The 16710-nt window shown below is 56.7% G+C and overlaps 6 protein-coding genes across 6 annotated transcripts in view; 3 read left to right on the forward strand and 3 right to left on the reverse strand.

The window, feature by feature from the left end:
• Nucleotides 1–262: 262 nt before the first annotated feature.
• On the reverse strand, nucleotides 263–1939 carry MONBRDRAFT_7176 (uncharacterized protein; the record flags this gene model as incomplete). Its single annotated transcript, XM_001744711.1, has 2 exons — nucleotides 263–579; nucleotides 1627–1939. The coding sequence occupies 2 exons, from the start codon at nucleotides 1937–1939 to the stop codon at nucleotides 263–265; spliced, it is 630 nt and encodes a 209-aa protein (XP_001744763.1).
• A 518-nt stretch (nucleotides 1940–2457) lies between these two features.
• Nucleotides 2458–4549, forward strand: MONBRDRAFT_36576 (uncharacterized protein; the record flags this gene model as incomplete). The annotated part of the gene is made up of 2 exons (XM_001744505.1): nucleotides 2458–3249; nucleotides 3493–4549. 2 exons carry the CDS (start codon nucleotides 2458–2460, stop codon nucleotides 4393–4395), a joined length of 1695 nt encoding a protein of 564 aa, XP_001744557.1. The 3' UTR covers nucleotides 4396–4549.
• Nucleotides 4518–5474, reverse strand: MONBRDRAFT_36577 (uncharacterized protein). Its single transcript, XM_001744712.1, has 2 exons — nucleotides 5215–5474; nucleotides 4518–5069 (listed from the first exon to the last, which is right to left on the reverse strand). The coding sequence occupies exons 1-2, from the start codon at nucleotides 5432–5434 to the stop codon at nucleotides 4714–4716; spliced, it is 576 nt and encodes a 191-aa protein (XP_001744764.1). The 5' UTR covers nucleotides 5435–5474; the 3' UTR covers nucleotides 4518–4713.
• Nucleotides 5475–7767: 2293 nt separating this feature from the next.
• MONBRDRAFT_18525 (uncharacterized protein) lies at nucleotides 7768–9562 on the forward strand. The gene is made up of 6 exons (XM_001744506.1): nucleotides 7768–7825; nucleotides 8233–8271; nucleotides 8418–8528; nucleotides 8647–8719; nucleotides 8843–8902; nucleotides 9018–9562. The coding sequence occupies exons 1-6, from the start codon at nucleotides 7790–7792 to the stop codon at nucleotides 9329–9331; spliced, it is 633 nt and encodes a 210-aa protein (XP_001744558.1). The 5' UTR covers nucleotides 7768–7789; the 3' UTR covers nucleotides 9332–9562.
• Nucleotides 9563–11724: 2162 nt separating this feature from the next.
• Nucleotides 11725–13198, forward strand: MONBRDRAFT_24358 (uncharacterized protein; the record flags this gene model as incomplete). The annotated part of the gene is made up of 3 exons (XM_001744507.1): nucleotides 11725–12015; nucleotides 12121–12884; nucleotides 13027–13198. The coding sequence occupies 3 exons, from the start codon at nucleotides 11725–11727 to the stop codon at nucleotides 13196–13198; spliced, it is 1227 nt and encodes a 408-aa protein (XP_001744559.1).
• A 105-nt stretch (nucleotides 13199–13303) lies between these two features.
• MONBRDRAFT_31909 (uncharacterized protein) overlaps nucleotides 13304–16710 on the reverse strand; it is a gene marked incomplete at its 5' end in the record, with an annotated part of 4043 nt that continues 636 nt past the window's right edge. The window contains 7 exons of the mRNA XM_001744713.1: nucleotides 13304–14217; nucleotides 14309–14675; nucleotides 14836–14955; nucleotides 15005–15086; nucleotides 15380–15737; nucleotides 15833–15914; nucleotides 16035–16251. Coding sequence (XP_001744765.1) covers nucleotides 14009–14217; nucleotides 14309–14675; nucleotides 14836–14955; nucleotides 15005–15086; nucleotides 15380–15737; nucleotides 15833–15914; nucleotides 16035–16251 — 1435 coding nt within the window. The 3' untranslated portion in view covers nucleotides 13304–14008. The remainder of the gene's footprint in view (nucleotides 14218–14308; nucleotides 14676–14835; nucleotides 14956–15004; nucleotides 15087–15379; nucleotides 15738–15832; nucleotides 15915–16034; nucleotides 16252–16710) is intronic.

Consider the following 16710-nt stretch of genomic DNA (forward strand, 5'->3'; position numbering starts at 1 on the left):
TAAAAATGGAGCGAAACTGGGTTTTTGCTGACATGGATGGAGCGAGCGATGGAGTGTAACTCATTCGTAACGCATTTTTGGTGTGTGCGTGTGTGTGCGTGTGTGTGCTGGATGTGTGCGCGCTTTTCTTTTTTTTTTTTCCCGTGAGGGGGAGGATGTGAAGGGTAGGTTTTGCTGAACGCGATGGAGGAAGGGAGGAAGGGGGAGAGGCATTCTTTTTATTAACATCCATGACTTGGAATTCGAAAACGTGCAAGATAGCTTATTCAGACGCGGGTGGAAGGGTCACGGCGACCACGGCACGACCCACAACGGCATCAGAGCCACCATAAAAGACCTCAAAAACGTCGTTACCCAGCGCGCGGGCACCCTCAAGAAACGTGACCATGGCTACGTTGCACAACTCTGGTGGCTGCCCCTGTTCCCACGGGGTGGTGGGGCTGGTCAGGGGCTGGTCCGGTCGTTGCAAAATCTGTGTGGGGTTGCTACCGTTCAGGATCACGTACGCCGGCTGGTAGACTATATAATGGGCCCCATTGATGAGCTGTGAGTAGCTGTAACTAGCCAGCATGGTACGTTCTGGGTGCGCAACGAGACAGCCGGGAGTGTCAACGCGCACAAAATAACACAAGGTGCCAGTCAGATCGCACCTCCAGAAGTACCCCAAGAGTTGTAGAAGAAGATGTAGTTGCCATCGGAGAGAGGAAGGGGTGGCGGGCCGGCCTCGACACCATGGTCGTCAAACATGTCCTCTCGTGGCGTAATCCAAGCTTCATATGAGGCATTGATCAAGCCCAGAGGTGTCCTGTCCATTCATCGACAAAGACGAGTATAAGGCCCAATGATGAGCCAGTGTGAAGAGTGGTCCAACCACCGTGGAACAACGTTGGCAAGAAGCTGGATGAACGACACTTGGACCTACTCGGCCGTGGCAACGTGGATCGGGCCATCACCCCACAAAAGCATGTACTGGTCTTTCTGGGGCCGGAAGAGCGCCCCACTCTTGCTGCCCTGCAAGATTGGACTTGATATGAGAAAAAAAAAACCGAAAAAAAAAGGCGCGCGCGTGTGTGTGGACATGGGGGCAGGAGTGGGGAGAAGAGGACTCAACATGGTCCAACCTGAGCGTCAGGGAACACGGGCCCATGCCGCTCCCAGTGTTCAAGGGGTCGGGTGCTGGATGCCAAGCAGAGCAGGACGCTGCGTCCAGCCGCCGTTTCTCCTAATAACAACACGCGCGCACGTGTGCCAGGGCCAGCCAGGTATGGGTGAGGGTGCGGCAGAATAGACCCACGGGCAAACCGAATCTTGGAGGTTGGCCTACCGTAGCACGTGTATAGCATATAATAGATGCCATCGGCTTCGTCAAAGAAGATACGTGGATCCTCGGTGCCGAAAATCTAAGGCGCAGTGAGCTGTGAATGTCTGAAGCACGGTGACAGTGGAACCAGTCAACGTGCGCCATCTGTGGGCGCCTGGTCACTAACCTCGAGTTGAGAATCGGGTGCAAAGACCACTGATTTATAAAGCTGCACATACGAGTAGGAGCCTACAACAATGGTCGCCAGTTGAGCGAGTGTGCGTGCGAGAGGAGAGCCGGCCAGCGATCGGCGAGCGAGAGTGTACCATTGGGAAAGCGCTCGGAAAAGGTCAAGATACTGGCTTTAGATCCGTTGCCGTTGCAGCCACTGCAGGTGCCAACGGTGGCATTGCAGTCTTGGGTGCGGATGAAGAGACCTTCTCGGCCATCGGTGCCCGCAGAAGCGGGCAGCCAAGAGGGGTTGAAGACCTGGTGGTAGTCACTCGTCTTGTGCAGAAAAGAGATGATCGGTTGCGGTGCCTTTTCCACCATCAACACCGTGTATTCAGCCTGAGCCTGAACCCCTAGCAGGCAAAGAAGGCCAAGAACCAGGCCCAACCCCATCCCGGGCAAGCGCATGGCCCGCTGCTGCATCATGTCGTCGTTGCTGTTGTTGATGTGAAGCAAAAAGAGAGAGAGAGAGAGAGAGAGAGAGAGAGAGAGAGAGAGAGAGAGAGAGAGAGAGAGAGAGAGAGAGAGAGAGAGAGAGAGAGAGAGAGAGAGAGAGATTTCGAGAGAAAGATTTAGAGATTTAGAGAGAGAGAGAGATTTCGAGAGACAGGAGAGAGTTAGAGATTTAGAGATTTCGAGTTAGAGATTTAGAGATTTCTGAGAGAGAGAGATTTAAGTGTTGCAACACCCCACCCCATCTCACAACAAAGAGGGGGCGGTGTTGGCATGACAAGGTCTAATTTTGGCGAACTGATCATTTTTAGACGAGCACTTTTTTCAAGTGTCGACGCTGCGGTTTGAGGTTTCAGGATCAGGCGCTTGGGCATGTGGAGCATGTGGAGCATGTGAGAGCATGTGAGAGCTCGTCGTGGGCGGCATTTTCTTTCAAGACGAGGTCGGCTGTTTGATACGCGTCGCCGGGTAGCATGTGGTCTCGCAGTATGATTGTAGGCGGTGTTCCGCTCCTGGCCGCTGCGTGGCAAGTTGCGCTCTCGGCTGGCATGCCGTGGCCGACGCGGGTCGCCTTGACTGGCGTCGGACCGCTCATCTGGATCACTTTTGGACTGGTTTTATTGCTTTGCTGGCGGTTGATCTCGGCACGCCAAGCCGCCAGACTTCAGCAGCTTCACAAAGACCTGGATGGCCGGGGACCGCTCTCGTCCGCGCTTTGGGCTGGGGTGGCTCCAGCGGACTTGCTCAGACCCTGCCAGACATACCCAGGCTTTGTGGCCATGTCTGCCCTCGAGCGCGTGGCAGGCCACGGTGATCCAGAGCTCTTTTTCCAACTCTGTACAGCCATTCCTGTGTGGGATTCCATCTTTGCTCCAGGCTTGCCAGAGCACAAGTACGCCGCATCGCCACCGCACCACACATTGCTGCACATGGCGGCCCACAGCGGCAGTGAAGACATTGTGCGCTGGCTACTGCAGCATGAGGTTTCTTGGGCGCGTGGTCTGTCCTGGAAGCAGCTGCGCGACTACCAGCCTCTTGTTGCGCGCCGCGACCACATGGACGAGCTACCCCTGTTTGTTGCCTGCCGCCAAAATCGGCTAGCCATGTTTAAGCTTCTTTATCGGGCGCATCCCGTCACAGACGCCACCACGCTCAACCGGTTGCTCAATCTTGCCGCGCTCAACCACGCTGATCCCATTGCTGTATGTTTGGACCGATCGACCGATTTGAGATGGAGCGCTGCCCGTGCACAGCCTCGTCGCTTGGTCAGCCCGCTTACCGTTGCGTTTTGACACTGTGATACCGGCTTAGGTCTTTCTGATTGCCGAGTCTTCGGTGCATCTCTTGCAAGAAAGCAGTTCGGCCGGCGCCACGTCTCTACATGCCTGCCAGTCGGTGCGTTTGCTACCCATCTTCTCATGCCCCACCCACCCGCCTCCCTACCTAAACCCAGGACAGGGCGGTGATGACTCAAATCGCCACCATGCATGTACTTTTTTTTGCGGCAGGTTGAAATGCTGGATGCCTTGCTTGCGCGCAAGGTCATGCTTGATCAAACCGATCATGATGGCCAGACGGCCCTCAACACGGCCTGTCGCCACGGCCATCGCGACCTGGTCCTGCGTCTGCTGGCGGCCGGCGCTCGCTGTGACAGCGGTGCACGCCTGGATCTGGACTGGGCCATTAACAACTGCGTGCAGGAGGCACGCGTCGGCTGGACGCTGCGTTGCCGTGCACCGCAGGACATGGAGGCAGCGGCCCATGTGCTCGTGCAGCTGATTAACGCTCGGGCGCACATCTCGGATGCGCTGCGCAAAACGTGCACCCGAGCTTTGCTTAACAATGCATACCCCGCCCCGCACGCTGCTTTCATGATTGCCATGGGCCTCTTGGGCCCACACGAGCGCCGCGTGCTGCGAGATCACCGCGAAGCCTTCTTGCACACGGCGCTAGCCTCATTGTTGCGTCCACGCGTCGCGGCCCGCCGGCGCCTCACGCTGGACCAGTTGGCTAAAGCAGCAGCGGCCGAAGTGCGCAGCTGGACGCTGGCGGGCCTCGAGGAATTTGCTTCGACACACCACCACCTCGTCCAGGGTCTGGGCTTGTTGGCTCAGCCGCTGCCCGCGCTGTCGGCAGTGACGCGTAGCGGCATAACCGCCCTTCTGGGCATGATCAATGACGCATGTGACTCATTGCCTTCGCTGCAACAGGCTGCTGCCTGGTCCTGGCGTGCTGGCCACCTGGAGCAGCTGCAGCACCGGGAAAGCATGCCCAACCTTCTCACACTTGCACGGGAGCTGCCGATACCATCAGCCATCAAATGTGGCTTGTCCCTGGACGATCAAGGAGCACTTCTTACCTGCAGCGCTGTTTTGCATGGTGTTGCATCTCGACCCATGGCCGCCGTTTGATTGCTCGCATGCGCCTGTCTGCTTGCTGTATGCTTATTGTAAAAACCGTTTCACGCATGTTCAAGAGGAAGGGGACAGAAGCAAGAACCCCAATAAAAGCCGTGTCATGACTGGACGAGGAGGCCTCGGGCTCTCAATTGATTCGCTGCGCGAACAGTCTATTCGATTACTTCGATCTACTCTTCCATGCACTCCCGTCCTTTGTTTTTCTTATTTCATATTTTTTTTCTTTCCTGAATGACCACAACATGGGTATCACTCCAACACGTCATGCCCAACTGAAGCGCGCTGCAGAAGCGCCACACCAACAAAAAAAGATTACGCATCCGGCCATGCGATGCGTTCTGCGGTCAGGGCGTCTGTTACAAGCTTGAGCACGGGCTCGAGATCTCGGTGGCAAGGGACTCGCGTGAGGCAATCTCGGATTGGTAGCCAGCTGGCGGCCAAAGCATCGTCGCTGGCTCGCGGAGTACCACGGGCAAAACCATACAGATCGATGACGGTGAAGTGAAACGCCACCTCGCCGTTGGGCTGGTGTGTGATGACGTCGACGGCCGTGGCCACGGGGCCCACGGATGTGACTTCAAGGCCCGTCTCTTCCTGTACCTCGCGGCGCACACCCTGCGCCATGGTCTCGCCAAGTTCCAGGTGGCCGCCTGGGAAGGTCCACTCGCCTGTAGACGTATCATGTTTGGGCCAGGTAGCACAGGGCCGCAAGTCAAGCCCCAAGGGTGAACAGCAAGCGATGAGGGTGCCACATCGAGCAGCAACTCTATTTTATTTGGCGGCGTCGCGCGCCAAAGGCCAGGCGCTACGCACCTCGATTGGGGGCCTTGCCGCGTTGAATCAACAACAGCTCTGGGTTGGCGCGGTCCGCCGAGTCGAGATTAAAGATGATCCCAGCAACACATGACTTGGGCAATTTTGACTTGACCGCGGCTGCATCTCCAGCAGGCGCTGCTTGACGCATCTTGCTCGAATGCAGCCCCCGCTGAAGCACGGTCCGCCCCAAGACTCTGCTGCGTCCAACCGCCGACATGACGCGTGACGCACCCACTAGGCGGAGTGAGAGATCCACTGCTTGTAAGGCAATGTAGTAAAAAGTGAAGTTGTTGCAGTTTTGTTAGTAAGCGCAGCGTTACTTCTAGATCATTTTATTGAACTTCTTGCAGTGTCAGACATTGGAATTGTCAGCATGGCGGAGGCGGTGGAGGCGGAGCTGGCGGCGTTGTCGACCAAGGAGCTCAGGAGCCAGCTACGGGTGCGTGCACTTGGATAAGGGGCGTGGAAGAGCCAAGCTGTTCTTGGGCACGGATGAACTCACGCATGCCTGCGCTATGATCAGGGGGCCGGTGTGAACACGGCTGGATGCTTGGAGCGGGCTGATTTTGAAGCCAAGTTTCGGGCATGGCGGCGTGAGGCGGCGGCCTGCGCGCCCAAAACCTCATCATCGACAGGCGGTTCTACCCAGGAGGATGCACCAGTTCCAGCAGCGTGGCTCGAGGAGCACACAAATCTTGCGGGTTTGCAGTGCGCCAACTTTGCCACTCGCCGCAGTAGGTGATTGCCAGAGGTCGCCCCACCTCCTGCCATGGATGGCGCCAGCCTTGGTGGGCCTCACCTTGACTGTGATTGCCCGTGGTGGGCGTTGGCTTGCTTTGCTTGTGGGACTATAGGTCGAGTCAAGCCCGAGGCCGTCGTTGTTCTGATGCACGGCTATGGTGCGAGCTCGAGCGAGTTTACGGCCCTCGGACACTCTCTGGCGCAGGCCAATCCCGCGCTGGCTGCACGCTCGGTACGCGTGTCGGGAAAAGTGCCGTTTGTTGTCTGGCGTTTGTTGTCACATCACTGGAAGCAGCATCTGCTTTGATTTCCCCGGCGCATGGCGTCTGGATGACGCTCCGGGGATGCTCTTGCCTCTCAGCTTTGCCCATCCTCTTGCCATCTCGCTGCCCATGTACCCTTGGAACGCAGATTTGGTTCTGCTGTCCACAGGCCCCGGCCATGAATGCGTGGTGGCCACTGAACGTCATGGAGCTCCAGGTGTGTGTGTGTGTGTGCGCGCGCGCTTCAGACCTAGCATGGCCAATCACGTGTGCATCGAGCCCATGCCACGTTTGGATCGCATGTGCTTATTCACACAATCTCGTGACGCCGGGGTTCAGAGCAAAGCGTTTTCTCAGGATGGTTTAGCCGAACTCATCCGCCGCCCCGTGTCTGGTACGCACCAGTCATCGCGGTTCAAAGTGGATTGGTTTGGCGTCGTCGGATGGTTTTCTCTGATTCGTCGAGCGTTTCGCAGGCTTGCCCGAAGCACGGGGTCGCATCACGGCCCTGGTGGACACGCTGTGTCGTTCCTATGGTTACGATTACTCCCAAATCTTTCTTGGGGGCTTTAGTCAGGGCGCCATCTTGGCCATTGATGTTGCTCTGCACCTGCCACAACCACCAGCGGCTCTTCTCGTTCTTTCTGGTTCGTGTGCAAAAGCATGCTCAATGGCGCGTGTCACCCGCACCAAACTAACAAGTTTTGTTCTGTAGGTTTCCCCCAGACGGTGGAGGAGTGGCGCCGCCAGGTCGATCGCCATGGCGGTCGCCTGCACGCGTACATTGTAGGTAGCTTGTGCTTTGCTCTTCTTTCCCATCCATCGCTGCTGTGTTTCACGCCAGCGGGGCAACATTCGAGTTGCATCGAGGCAGCGATCTGCAACCAAGTTAGCTGTCGTGGTCCGCCTCGTGCCCTTACAATCTTGGCGAGTGCCTTGCCGATGCAGTCCCACGGACGCAAGGACTTTGTGCTGCCCTTCAACGGTAGCGAATGGCTGCGAGACCTGTTGCGGGCCGGAGGTGTGTTCTAATTCAGCTCACCCCTCGATGACGCCTCGTCGTTGACCAGAAAACCATTCTCACCAATGGCTTGACAAATTGGCACGTGTAGGATGTACCGTCGTCCACGATCCCCACGACGGACTCCATAACATCGGTGGCCCGGCCGAGCTCCGGCGCTTGGCCACCTTCATTGCCCAGGTCTGGTCCTATGGCGGCGAGTCTTCTTGTGCTCCATCCACTCATTCACCCGACCCTGCATTTTATTCATTCCTCTGGCTGTGCGTTGACCCCATCGATAGCATCTCCCAACTTCATAGCCGATTGCCTCGGGAATGAGACTCCGTGTCTGACCATCACATGGCGGCTCTCCTCTGCGTGCTCGACCACCTTCAAGGCCACACTTGCCCGCCTCCACCATAAACGAAACAAGTGAGCATAACCAATTCCACACGTGAATTGAACGTGTTACATGTAACACAAAAGCTATTTCACTATTTTTCCGTACAAAGTAATACAAAACACGCTGTTATTTTCCCGCCGTCAGACCCACCAAGCAACAGCCACCATGTTCCGCCAAGTCGCCCGTTCCGCGGCCGTGACCGTACGTTCCTCGCTCAGCTCGGCCAGGAGAGGCATCACATGCGCTCTTGGAGGCAGGCTCGGTCTGGTGGTGCCATCTATCAAGGGAGAGGTTGTGGGATAGTGTGAGCTTGCAATTATGGGGATGAAGCACAGCCGTTTCAGCACGGCTGGGTGGGAGCACGAGGGCGGCGGGTTAGGCTTTCCCACTGCCATCCCCGGCAGCGACCTGTTGCTTTGGGACGAGCACATCCTTGCTCCAGGCAGCAGAACCCAACCTTCGTGCATCACTCCTTTACCATGTGCAGTGCATCAATACCGAGCCTTTATCAAACATGGGTTTAGGAGTTTCAACTCATTCGGCTTTGGCCCTGTCGCTCCTGTCTCTTTTCTCGCTTGCCACTCGGTATCATGGCTCTTCTCGCGCAGGCTCGTGCTCTGAGCACCACCGCGCTCCGTTCGGCTGAGGTGCGAGGCCTGATCCTTGGGTTATGATCGTTGTGTTGTGTGCTGCCTTGTCGCCGGTTATTCCGACTAGCGTTTCCGCCTTGTTCGTGGCTTCTGGATATCGCCGAGGCCCCTGACTGGCGTGACTGTCTCTTGTCCGGCCACAGGCTCCCGTCCAGCTCTTCGGCATTGAGGGTCGCTACGCCCATGCCCTGTACAGCGCTGCTTCGCAGAAGAAGGCCCTTGACAACGTCGAGAAGGAGCTCGATGCCGTCAAGGTATGCAGACGCCTTCGCCCGCCATCTTGGGGGCACGTCTGCTCTACACAGCCTCTGCCATCCATTTCGATGGCTCATCATTCTGGTGCTTTTTTTTCCCGTTTTCCATCATGAGCAGACGTTGATGGGCACGAACGCCGACTTTGCTGATTTCCTCAAGAACCCTGTCCTGAGCCGTGCTGAGAAGTCTGGTACGCCAGTGCCTGCAGCGAGATGTTCATGTACTGGCGTCCAAACTTGAGAATCATGCAATTTGCCGACTCTTGCTGATCTTCTTCTCTGTCCCCCCTACTGCCTCGGCTTGGTTCTTACAGATATCGTCCAGGAAGTGATGAAGAGCCAGAAGTTCTCCGAAACTACCATCAACTTTTTTGGTGTGTCAGACCGTGCGCTCCGCAAAGACAAGCCTAGGATGGGGTAGCTGTAGATTACGACCTGCATCATCAAGGGGCTGTTGCCTGATGCTCATCTGTTTTCGTGGTGTGTTAGGTGCTCTTGCTGAGAACAACCGCCTGGCCGAGACGGGTGGTGTGATTGATGCTTACAAGACACTGATGAAGGCCACCCGCGGTGAGGTGACCTGCAAGGTGACCTCGGCCTCGGACCTCAAGCCTGCGCAGAAGAAGAGCATTGAGGCGGCGCTCTCCAGCTTCGTTCCTTCCTCGCAAAAGGTGTCCGTCACTTACGAGACGGAGCCTTCCCTCGTTGGTGGCTTTGTTGTGGACGTCGGAGAGAAGCACATCGACCTCTCGGTCCGCAGCAAGGTCCAGAAGTACAGCTCTCTCCTCCGCGAGTCTCTGTAAATCTTCAGAGCCTTTTGTTCCCTCTTTGGCGCTCCAACCTTTTCCCTACTTTGGGCCTGGGCTGGGCGCGTTAGCGCGGTTTCGACCCCATTCTTCCGGCCTTCTACGGCCCTCCTTTTCGCTCTGAGCTCGACTCTTGAACCCGTGAGCTCGTGTTTGCCTTGACATAACTTGGATCATCCCCCTACGAAACACAAAACGATCAAACGTACCAAATAGAACCCCAAAAGCAAAGCGCACCCTTTTCTTGACCCCGATCTGCCTGGGTTGCTTTCCGTCATCAGTAGAGAGAGGAAGGATGTGAACAAAAATTATTTGAAATGTCAGAATGAATTTTGTTGCGGTTTTGAGCCGTTACAAACCATCCTGTTAAAAGCAGTGCAGCTGTTGCGCCATTGACTCAAACGTCCCGCCGCATCTGTCTCGCCCTCCGGCTCCGTCCGCGTCGCCGTCTCTGTCCGGTCTCCATGGGCGTGTATGTGCGCGTGCTTGCGTGTGTGTGTGTGTGTGTGTGTGTGTGTGTGTGTGTGTGTGTGTGTGTGTGTGTGTGGTTGTCATGAGGTGAGGCTCTGAACCTTTTCACCGCGCTTCCAGCCGCGCAGAAAAGCGTGTGACTCAAAGGCTCTCGGGCTGTGGCCTTGTCGTGGTCGTGACCCTCGGCGTACCGAGCTTCTGTCATGGACAAGTACCTTCAGCGCCGCCGCTCCAATGCAGCGGCCAGGGACAAGCGTCTGATGTCACTGGATGACTCGGAGGACCTTGAGCTCGCTCCGCCTTCGCGGCGTCGGAAGGAATTCCGCGGGTAAGATGTTTAAGGAAATCATTGCTGAGCGCGATCAGATGACAACTCTTGCTGTAGCTCTCGCCACGGCCGATGGCCCGTAGACGAGCACCCGCGAATGCTCACTCTTACCACGAATGCCATGTCTGTCAGAGATGAGGAGAGCGATGAGGATGCGGGTGACTTCTTTCTCACTGCTGCAGATGGACCTGATCGGGTGTCTGCTCACCCCACCCGCCTCCCCGACCACGTGGAGGGGGACGTGCGCTCCAGTTTACCACAGGCCTCTACCCCCCACAGCCCGCGGCGTAGCCGAAGCTTGGTCAATTCTGGCACTGGCGCGCATTCCAGGCTGGCCTCACCGCGTTCAGCTTTGACTTCACCTCGCGTCCAGAAAAGCAAAACATCCCTCGGTAGCCCCTCGCGGTCTAACAAGTCACTTTCTGCCAAACGCGGCGACCAAAGACGAGCCATCAGTCAGCGTGGGGCGCAGCAAGCGTCTCGGCACAGATGTGCTGACCACCTTCCCATCCCAGATCGAACCTGGGCCGTACGGTCGTTCCCTAATTTTGCACCCATGCATGCACGGGCTCCATTTCAATTGCCAAACCAGGGCGTGCACCAGGTGCGAACCGAGGGCCGGCAGCACGGTCTGTCAGACGAGCGTCTTGTTGAAAAGTTGGCTGCTTGTCTCAGTCCAGCCGCAGCCGCAGCCGCAGCCGCAGCTGAATTCAGACCCGATCCCGGCTCCCCGCTTCCGTATCTGAACACCTTGCCTCCCATGCCGCTGGATGGCGTTGATGTTCTTGCTTCGGAAACCCTCGTGACACCCACGTCACTCAGCCGACCACAGCGAACCAGTCTCAAGTACAGCGAGGCCGGTCAGAGTTGCGATTCAACGCCCACTGCTCGCACTTGCCCTTCAGCCGTACCAAAGTATAGCCCAAGCCAAGTGCCCGATACTCTGGCGAGTCCAACTGAACTACATGACAGCAAACATCTGGGCTCACGTGTAGGCCATGCCTCCGAGACCATCGTACCAGACACTTTGTTGTCTCCCAAAGCCCACGAGGCAACACTGGACTCGCCACATATCGTTACTCCGCAGTCAACTTCCACCCCCAGTGATGTGCTGGCTGGTGCCACCCTTGCCGCCAGCCCGGACACAGTCGATAGAAAGAGCGAATCAAGACCACGCTCAACCAGCCAGCAGCGCCAGCCTCGTAGAGCTGTTTCGACACCATTAGAAAAGGATGACCCGAGTGACTCTGATGAGGACTGGCAGCCACGTCACGCGAGCGCCACCGCATTGCGGCAACGTCAACGCAATTTGGGTACCGAGGTACTGGCAGTCGAAACTCCGGCACGTCACCGGGTAGTTGCGACTGAAACATGCATCCCTGACACCTTATTTTGTTCTTCATCCGATTCTGAGGACGAAACTACTCTGGCACCTCCGCGGCAAGCTGTGGTGGGTGTTGCCGACCTTTCTCTAGCACGTGATACCCTAGCCGAGGACGTTGATAGCGCAGCGCCGGGTGAACAGTTGCCTATCACCAGGTCTTCGCCAAAGCCAAGCAGTCAAATCGGCACTTCCAGTGCCTCAAGGACCATGGTTTCAGAGCCAATATGGAAGCGTCGCCAGCCGCCTCCCCACCAGGACCATCGCGAGCAAACACCCGTCACAATCTCACCGTCCACTCCGCGCGCTCAGGAAACGATCGTGGTGCCCGACACCCCGCTAGGCTCCTCCGAACCAGATTTTGCGCACCGATCTCGCGCCAGCCGGCGTCGTGGCAAATCGGGTTCACGAGCCTCGTCAACCGTGGTCAGTCCCGATCGTCTTGCCGTCCGTTCGCCCGCCAAGCGGCCCACGATCGGCCACTCGCCCCTTCGCACCAAAGTGAGTTTGTGCCCACTTGCATTGCTCGAGAGTCAGGGCATCTTGGCGCGGCCTGAGGCCTGCGCTTGCTTGCCCTCACCTAACAATGTGCATACATTTATTTAGCGAGCGGCTGCGACTCGGCCGATTGAGGCAGAGCACGACTCGATAGAAAGCGACGGCGACGAAGTGGCCCCACACACGTTGCCCACGAGCAATGGCGTGCATCCAAAGCGGACTTCCTCTGGTGCTTCCACTCACGTCCAGGCAAACACGCGTGCTGAGGCACCGCCCGTGCATGTCATACATCTGGACGAGGAAGAGGCAGAGGAAAAGCAAGCGATGCTTCAGTCCCGGCACCGACCCAAATCAAACCGCCTTTTTTCGTCTATCGGGGACACGGCACGCGTCAGAACCTCACAGCAACTCGAGCAGCCACCGCGCACTCGAGCCCCCCTTGCTGCGTCGTCCGATGTCACAACGCATGTTCAATCCTCACCTGCGGTCCTCTGGACGCGGTCGTCCGCGCCGACGCTTCATAAACAGGCACGTGAGCGGCCATCGTTGCCTGCTCGGTTTCAACGTCGCTCGAGCCCACCACCACCCTCGTCCTCCCAGCCCAAGCTGCAGTTTGCCTCCTCCAAGCCCGCTTCCTCCAAGCCCGCTCGTGCCGGTCCGCTCTTGATGCAAAGCACGCGCCAAGCACAGCACGCATCAAGTTGGCCCCAAGTGGAGGGCAGAGCCGCCAGCGCAGTCGATGATGGTCACAATCTAACCTCCCATGCCCCACCCTCCTTCGACGAGGATGCCATATTAAGCTCACCTCTGCGCTACAGCGTTCCGGCTCATGCCCGGCCTCAGGAGCGGCAAGCTCCAGACAGTAGCATCGAGTACGTCAGCCACATTATTGCTCGTTCCTGCTGTGCACCACAGAGCGGTGACTGTGCCCGGCTTGTTGTTCGAGCTGCTCTTTGCACCCTGACATTTGACCAAGGTGCAATTCTCAATCCACGTGTGCGTTGCTTTGTGTAGGGCGTTGATGCAGAAAACCACCCGACAGCATGGCCAGCAATCCAGCGGCAAGAAGGGTGGGCCCAGTGGCGGAAGCCGCAGCGCCCGTGGGCGAACTGGTTCGGGTGGCAAGGGTCGCCGAGGTCGTGGCTCCTGGCGTGGCAGGAGTGGTCGCCGCAAGTCGCAAAAGTAATAATTGTTCGATCGACATGATTGCATTGTGTGCTCGAATGAAGTTACGCATGCTTGACAAGAATGCAGTAATCCCCAAATGCGAAGAGAATTGAAAGACCAAAAGAAGTTCCGGTCAATTGCCTGAAAGCCCGAGGGCGAAGCCGGGCAAGGGTTGAAACATTTGCCGAGTCCCCGAGGGCTCGTTGCGCATGTTGCTCCCAAGGGCTTCCTGATTAAACACGATAATGAATAGCAGTGAACAAGGTCAACATGGACAAAATAATAACATGGACAGCGCGGCACAACAATTGAATAGACGCAGTGCAAGAGGTTGACATGTGAGTCAAGCTTGCGACGGACATCAGCGCCAAAGCAAGCCCAAGACAATGGGTGCTTTGCACCGCTCTTTGCACCCGAAGCACACGATAGACTAGTAATAATGGACATAAGAAATCAACAAACCCCATAATGAATGATGTACATAGATATCAACACACACCCCCACACGCACAAGCAAAAAACACAAATCATGAGCAAGACGCCATTATTCAGGTCATAAACAGGGACAGAAGGGTGAAAACCAGGCAAGAAGGAGAACGCCTGGGGGCAAAAAATATGGACTACAAAATTGGAAAAGAAAAAAAATAAAAAACTGTTCAGATTGCCCGTGGGGACGAGGGATGAAGAAAGGCATCGAGGGTCTAGAAGCAGCGACTCGGTCGCAGAGGCGGAAAACGTGGCAGCAATGACGTGGCTTGACGAAAGGCAACAGGGGGCTAGGGGGCTACGGCGTTCGGGCGACGTTTATTGGAGATCAAGCGTTTCGCCACTAGGCACACGAGGTAGCATGGGGGAGCGTGGGGAGCGCGGGGATAAAGAATGGCGTCTCCGCTGCTTGGCGGAGCACACAAGAGCAGGGCACGGGCGTGAGTCGGGTCAAAGTGGTCGCGAGGCCAACTGTGTGCGAATGCAAGGAATCTGAAAGGCTCACCGTAGCCATTTCTGGGCTGCGCGGGGCTGGCGGAGAGGGCTGCATGTCTATCAAGGGGCAGTCTCCAGTGAGTGAAAAAATCGGGCTCCAACCACTGCCATGGCAAACGGACGAGAAGATCAACGTGCAAACACTCACGGCCAAACGATGGGCCCCCAGAGCCCAGCAGTTGAGTGGGACTGGGGCCGTCGAGCGAGTCTTGGCCAAAGGTGATAAGGTCAGGGTTGAGGTTCACTTGGTTATCAAAATCGGTACCCAGCAGAGTATCGTCAACACCGTCCATGCCGATGCCCGAAACTTCGCACGAATCGACAGCATCGCGGTCACGGTCCTCATCGTCACTATACTCGTCGAAAGATTGCTCCGCGTCGATGTACGAAAGATCGTCTGCTGAATCAGACTCGTCACTAAAGTTTTGGGGCTCGGAATCAGATCCAAGTTGCGCAGGCTCGCCAATGGGTGGGATGACTAAAGAGCTTCGTCGCATTGAGGGCGGAACTTGTTCCTGAGGCGTGGTGCGTCAAAATTGGAAAATGATGCATTGTTGCATTGTGCATACGCCAGGGGTGAGCAAAAGAAGCATTACGAGCCGAAAGCGTCATCCGCAAAACAAGGGAAAAAAAACACGAAAAAACAAACAACCCCACGGAAAAAATAAGACAAACCTTTTGGCGTTGTGTGCCAGGCACGTCCGGCAAGGTGGCAAAATGCTTGGAGCCTCGTTCATCCAGGCCCATGATGCCCCCCTCGGCGTCTTTAAAGGGAGCATACCAAGTGATGAGAGTCTGTCCGAGCGGCAAGGATGGTCATCTCGTTCGATGTTGATGAGCACACCTTCAATATCCACGTATACCGTGCAGTTGTCGAGGGCAGGTAGTGAGGAGCGTCGTCGCTGCGCTGCGGCAGCCACACCCATCTGGAAGGCGAGGAGACAAGAGGCAATTCGGCAACCGACCATTACAGGTGGTAAGACGAGGTCTTGAAGCAGGGTGCTCAAGCATGCAAACATCCGGACACGCGAGTGTATGTGCAAAGGGGGGCGCGGCGCACCAGGGCATCTTTGGATATCTGGTGAACCGACTCGCGCGATTGGGCAAGCTCAAGAAGGGAGCGACTTGGCAGGATGGTCAGAGCAAACAAGCAGGGCAGGAGGATGAGCTATCGAGGCGCAAGGATCACATCACGAATGGTGCTTGGCGGTTGAGGTACCTGTCGCTGCGACGACGGCTGCCATGAGAAATGCCGGGACGAGCGAGGCGACTGGTGGTGGGGGAGGTGCCGGTGCTCGGCACCATGTTGGAGCCACCTCCACCGTTGATTCTGGACAGATCGCCGTGTGATAGAGAATATCCAGCATCACTGAGGCGAGAGAGCGAAGTCTCTTCACCACGCAAAAAATCGAAATCAGAGCCCGAGTAGTTGCGGCTATGACTGGAGCGGCGGCGGCGCTGTTCACTGCGATGATAGCTGGCAACATCTACGACGGAGCGAGATTTGAGGGCGTCGCCAGCATCGCTAGAGGCTCGATGCATGTGCACGCTCGATTTTGAGGCGAGAGGCGATCGCTCTGTTGCATGAGAGGGCAAGAGGTGGCGACGTGGCATTGGTGAGCAAAAGTGGTTCAGCGTGAAGCTGGAGTCTCACGTCGAGGCAGGATGGTACCTTTGGGCACGTGATAGCTGGCGGGGATGGCGACATTGGGCAGGGAACGGCGACGTTCCCGTGGCGCTGCCACCGGTTCTTTCTGAGAGATGGCAACAAATGGACCCACATCAGTATGCGATTTTCAAGCATTGATGAGGCATTGAGCAAGGACACATTTGTAGGAGCACGGGGCGGATGAGCCGGGGAGGCGGGGTCGTACAAGAAGGTGTTCAATCGACATGTTATCGGTTGGGGGCATGGCGCGCCGAATCACGCGGCTCATGGCCTTTGGGAGGTGCTCGTCCGGGATAATTGAGGAGAAGCAACCTTTCACACAGGCAACCAATAGCGTTGCAAGAGTGGGCCACGAGGGCCCTGCAACGTATGGTTGCCCGAGTTTGGTGGGTTTGGCGGAGGTGATGTGGGCCACCAAATGTCTAGGGAAGGGGGAGGAAAGCGTGGATGAGGGTGAATGATGGCATGCGTCGGGAATGTCGACGGCAGAGTTCTCTGAATGAATGGACTGAATGGGCCGAATGACACAAAGCGAGATGCGGGGGAGAAAGAAAGCGCCATAGATTGGCACCGTATCAGAAGGCCAAAAAAAAAAAAAAAAAAAAAAAAAAAAAAAAAAAAAGTCGGCGCGGCGCGGCGCGGCGAGGGTGTGGGGGGATTGACATGTGAAACAACAAAAATCGCGTGTGTGGAAGAAGGCAAGACGCGGTTGAAAAGGCGAGGAAGGTGTTGAAGGGGGTGGTGCCATGTGGGGTTGTAAGCTGAACGCGAGAGGGGCTGGAGCGGGACCATGGCGCTGCCGCCTTGAGGTTGGCAACCATGGCGTTGTTGCCTTGTGCAGGTGATGGATGCTTGGGGGTGGGCTTGATCAGCAAGTCACA

Source organism: Monosiga brevicollis, genomic scaffold (genome assembly GCF_000002865.3).
Source record: "Monosiga brevicollis MX1 MONBRscaffold_6 genomic scaffold, whole genome shotgun sequence".
Lineage (NCBI taxonomy): Eukaryota > Choanoflagellata > Craspedida > Salpingoecidae > Monosiga > Monosiga brevicollis.

Excerpts from the sequence above, each read along its gene's own strand:
- MONBRDRAFT_36577 (XM_001744712.1), bottom strand. The coding sequence starts at position 5,434 with ATGTCGGCGGTTGGACGCAGCAGAGTCTTGGGGCGGACCGTGCTTCAG. Across the intron at positions 5,070-5,214 it reads CGGCAAGGCCCCCAATCGAG|GCGAGTGGACCTTCCCAGGC; the intron begins GTGCGTAGCGCC and ends ATACGTCTACAG.
- MONBRDRAFT_18525 (XM_001744506.1), top strand. The coding sequence starts at position 7,790 with ATGTTCCGCCAAGTCGCCCGTTCCGCGGCCGTGACC. Across the intron at positions 8,529-8,646 it reads AGGAGCTCGATGCCGTCAAG|ACGTTGATGGGCACGAACGC; the intron begins GTATGCAGACGC and ends CATCATGAGCAG. Across the intron at positions 8,720-8,842 it reads GAGCCGTGCTGAGAAGTCTG|ATATCGTCCAGGAAGTGATG; the intron begins GTACGCCAGTGC and ends TGGTTCTTACAG.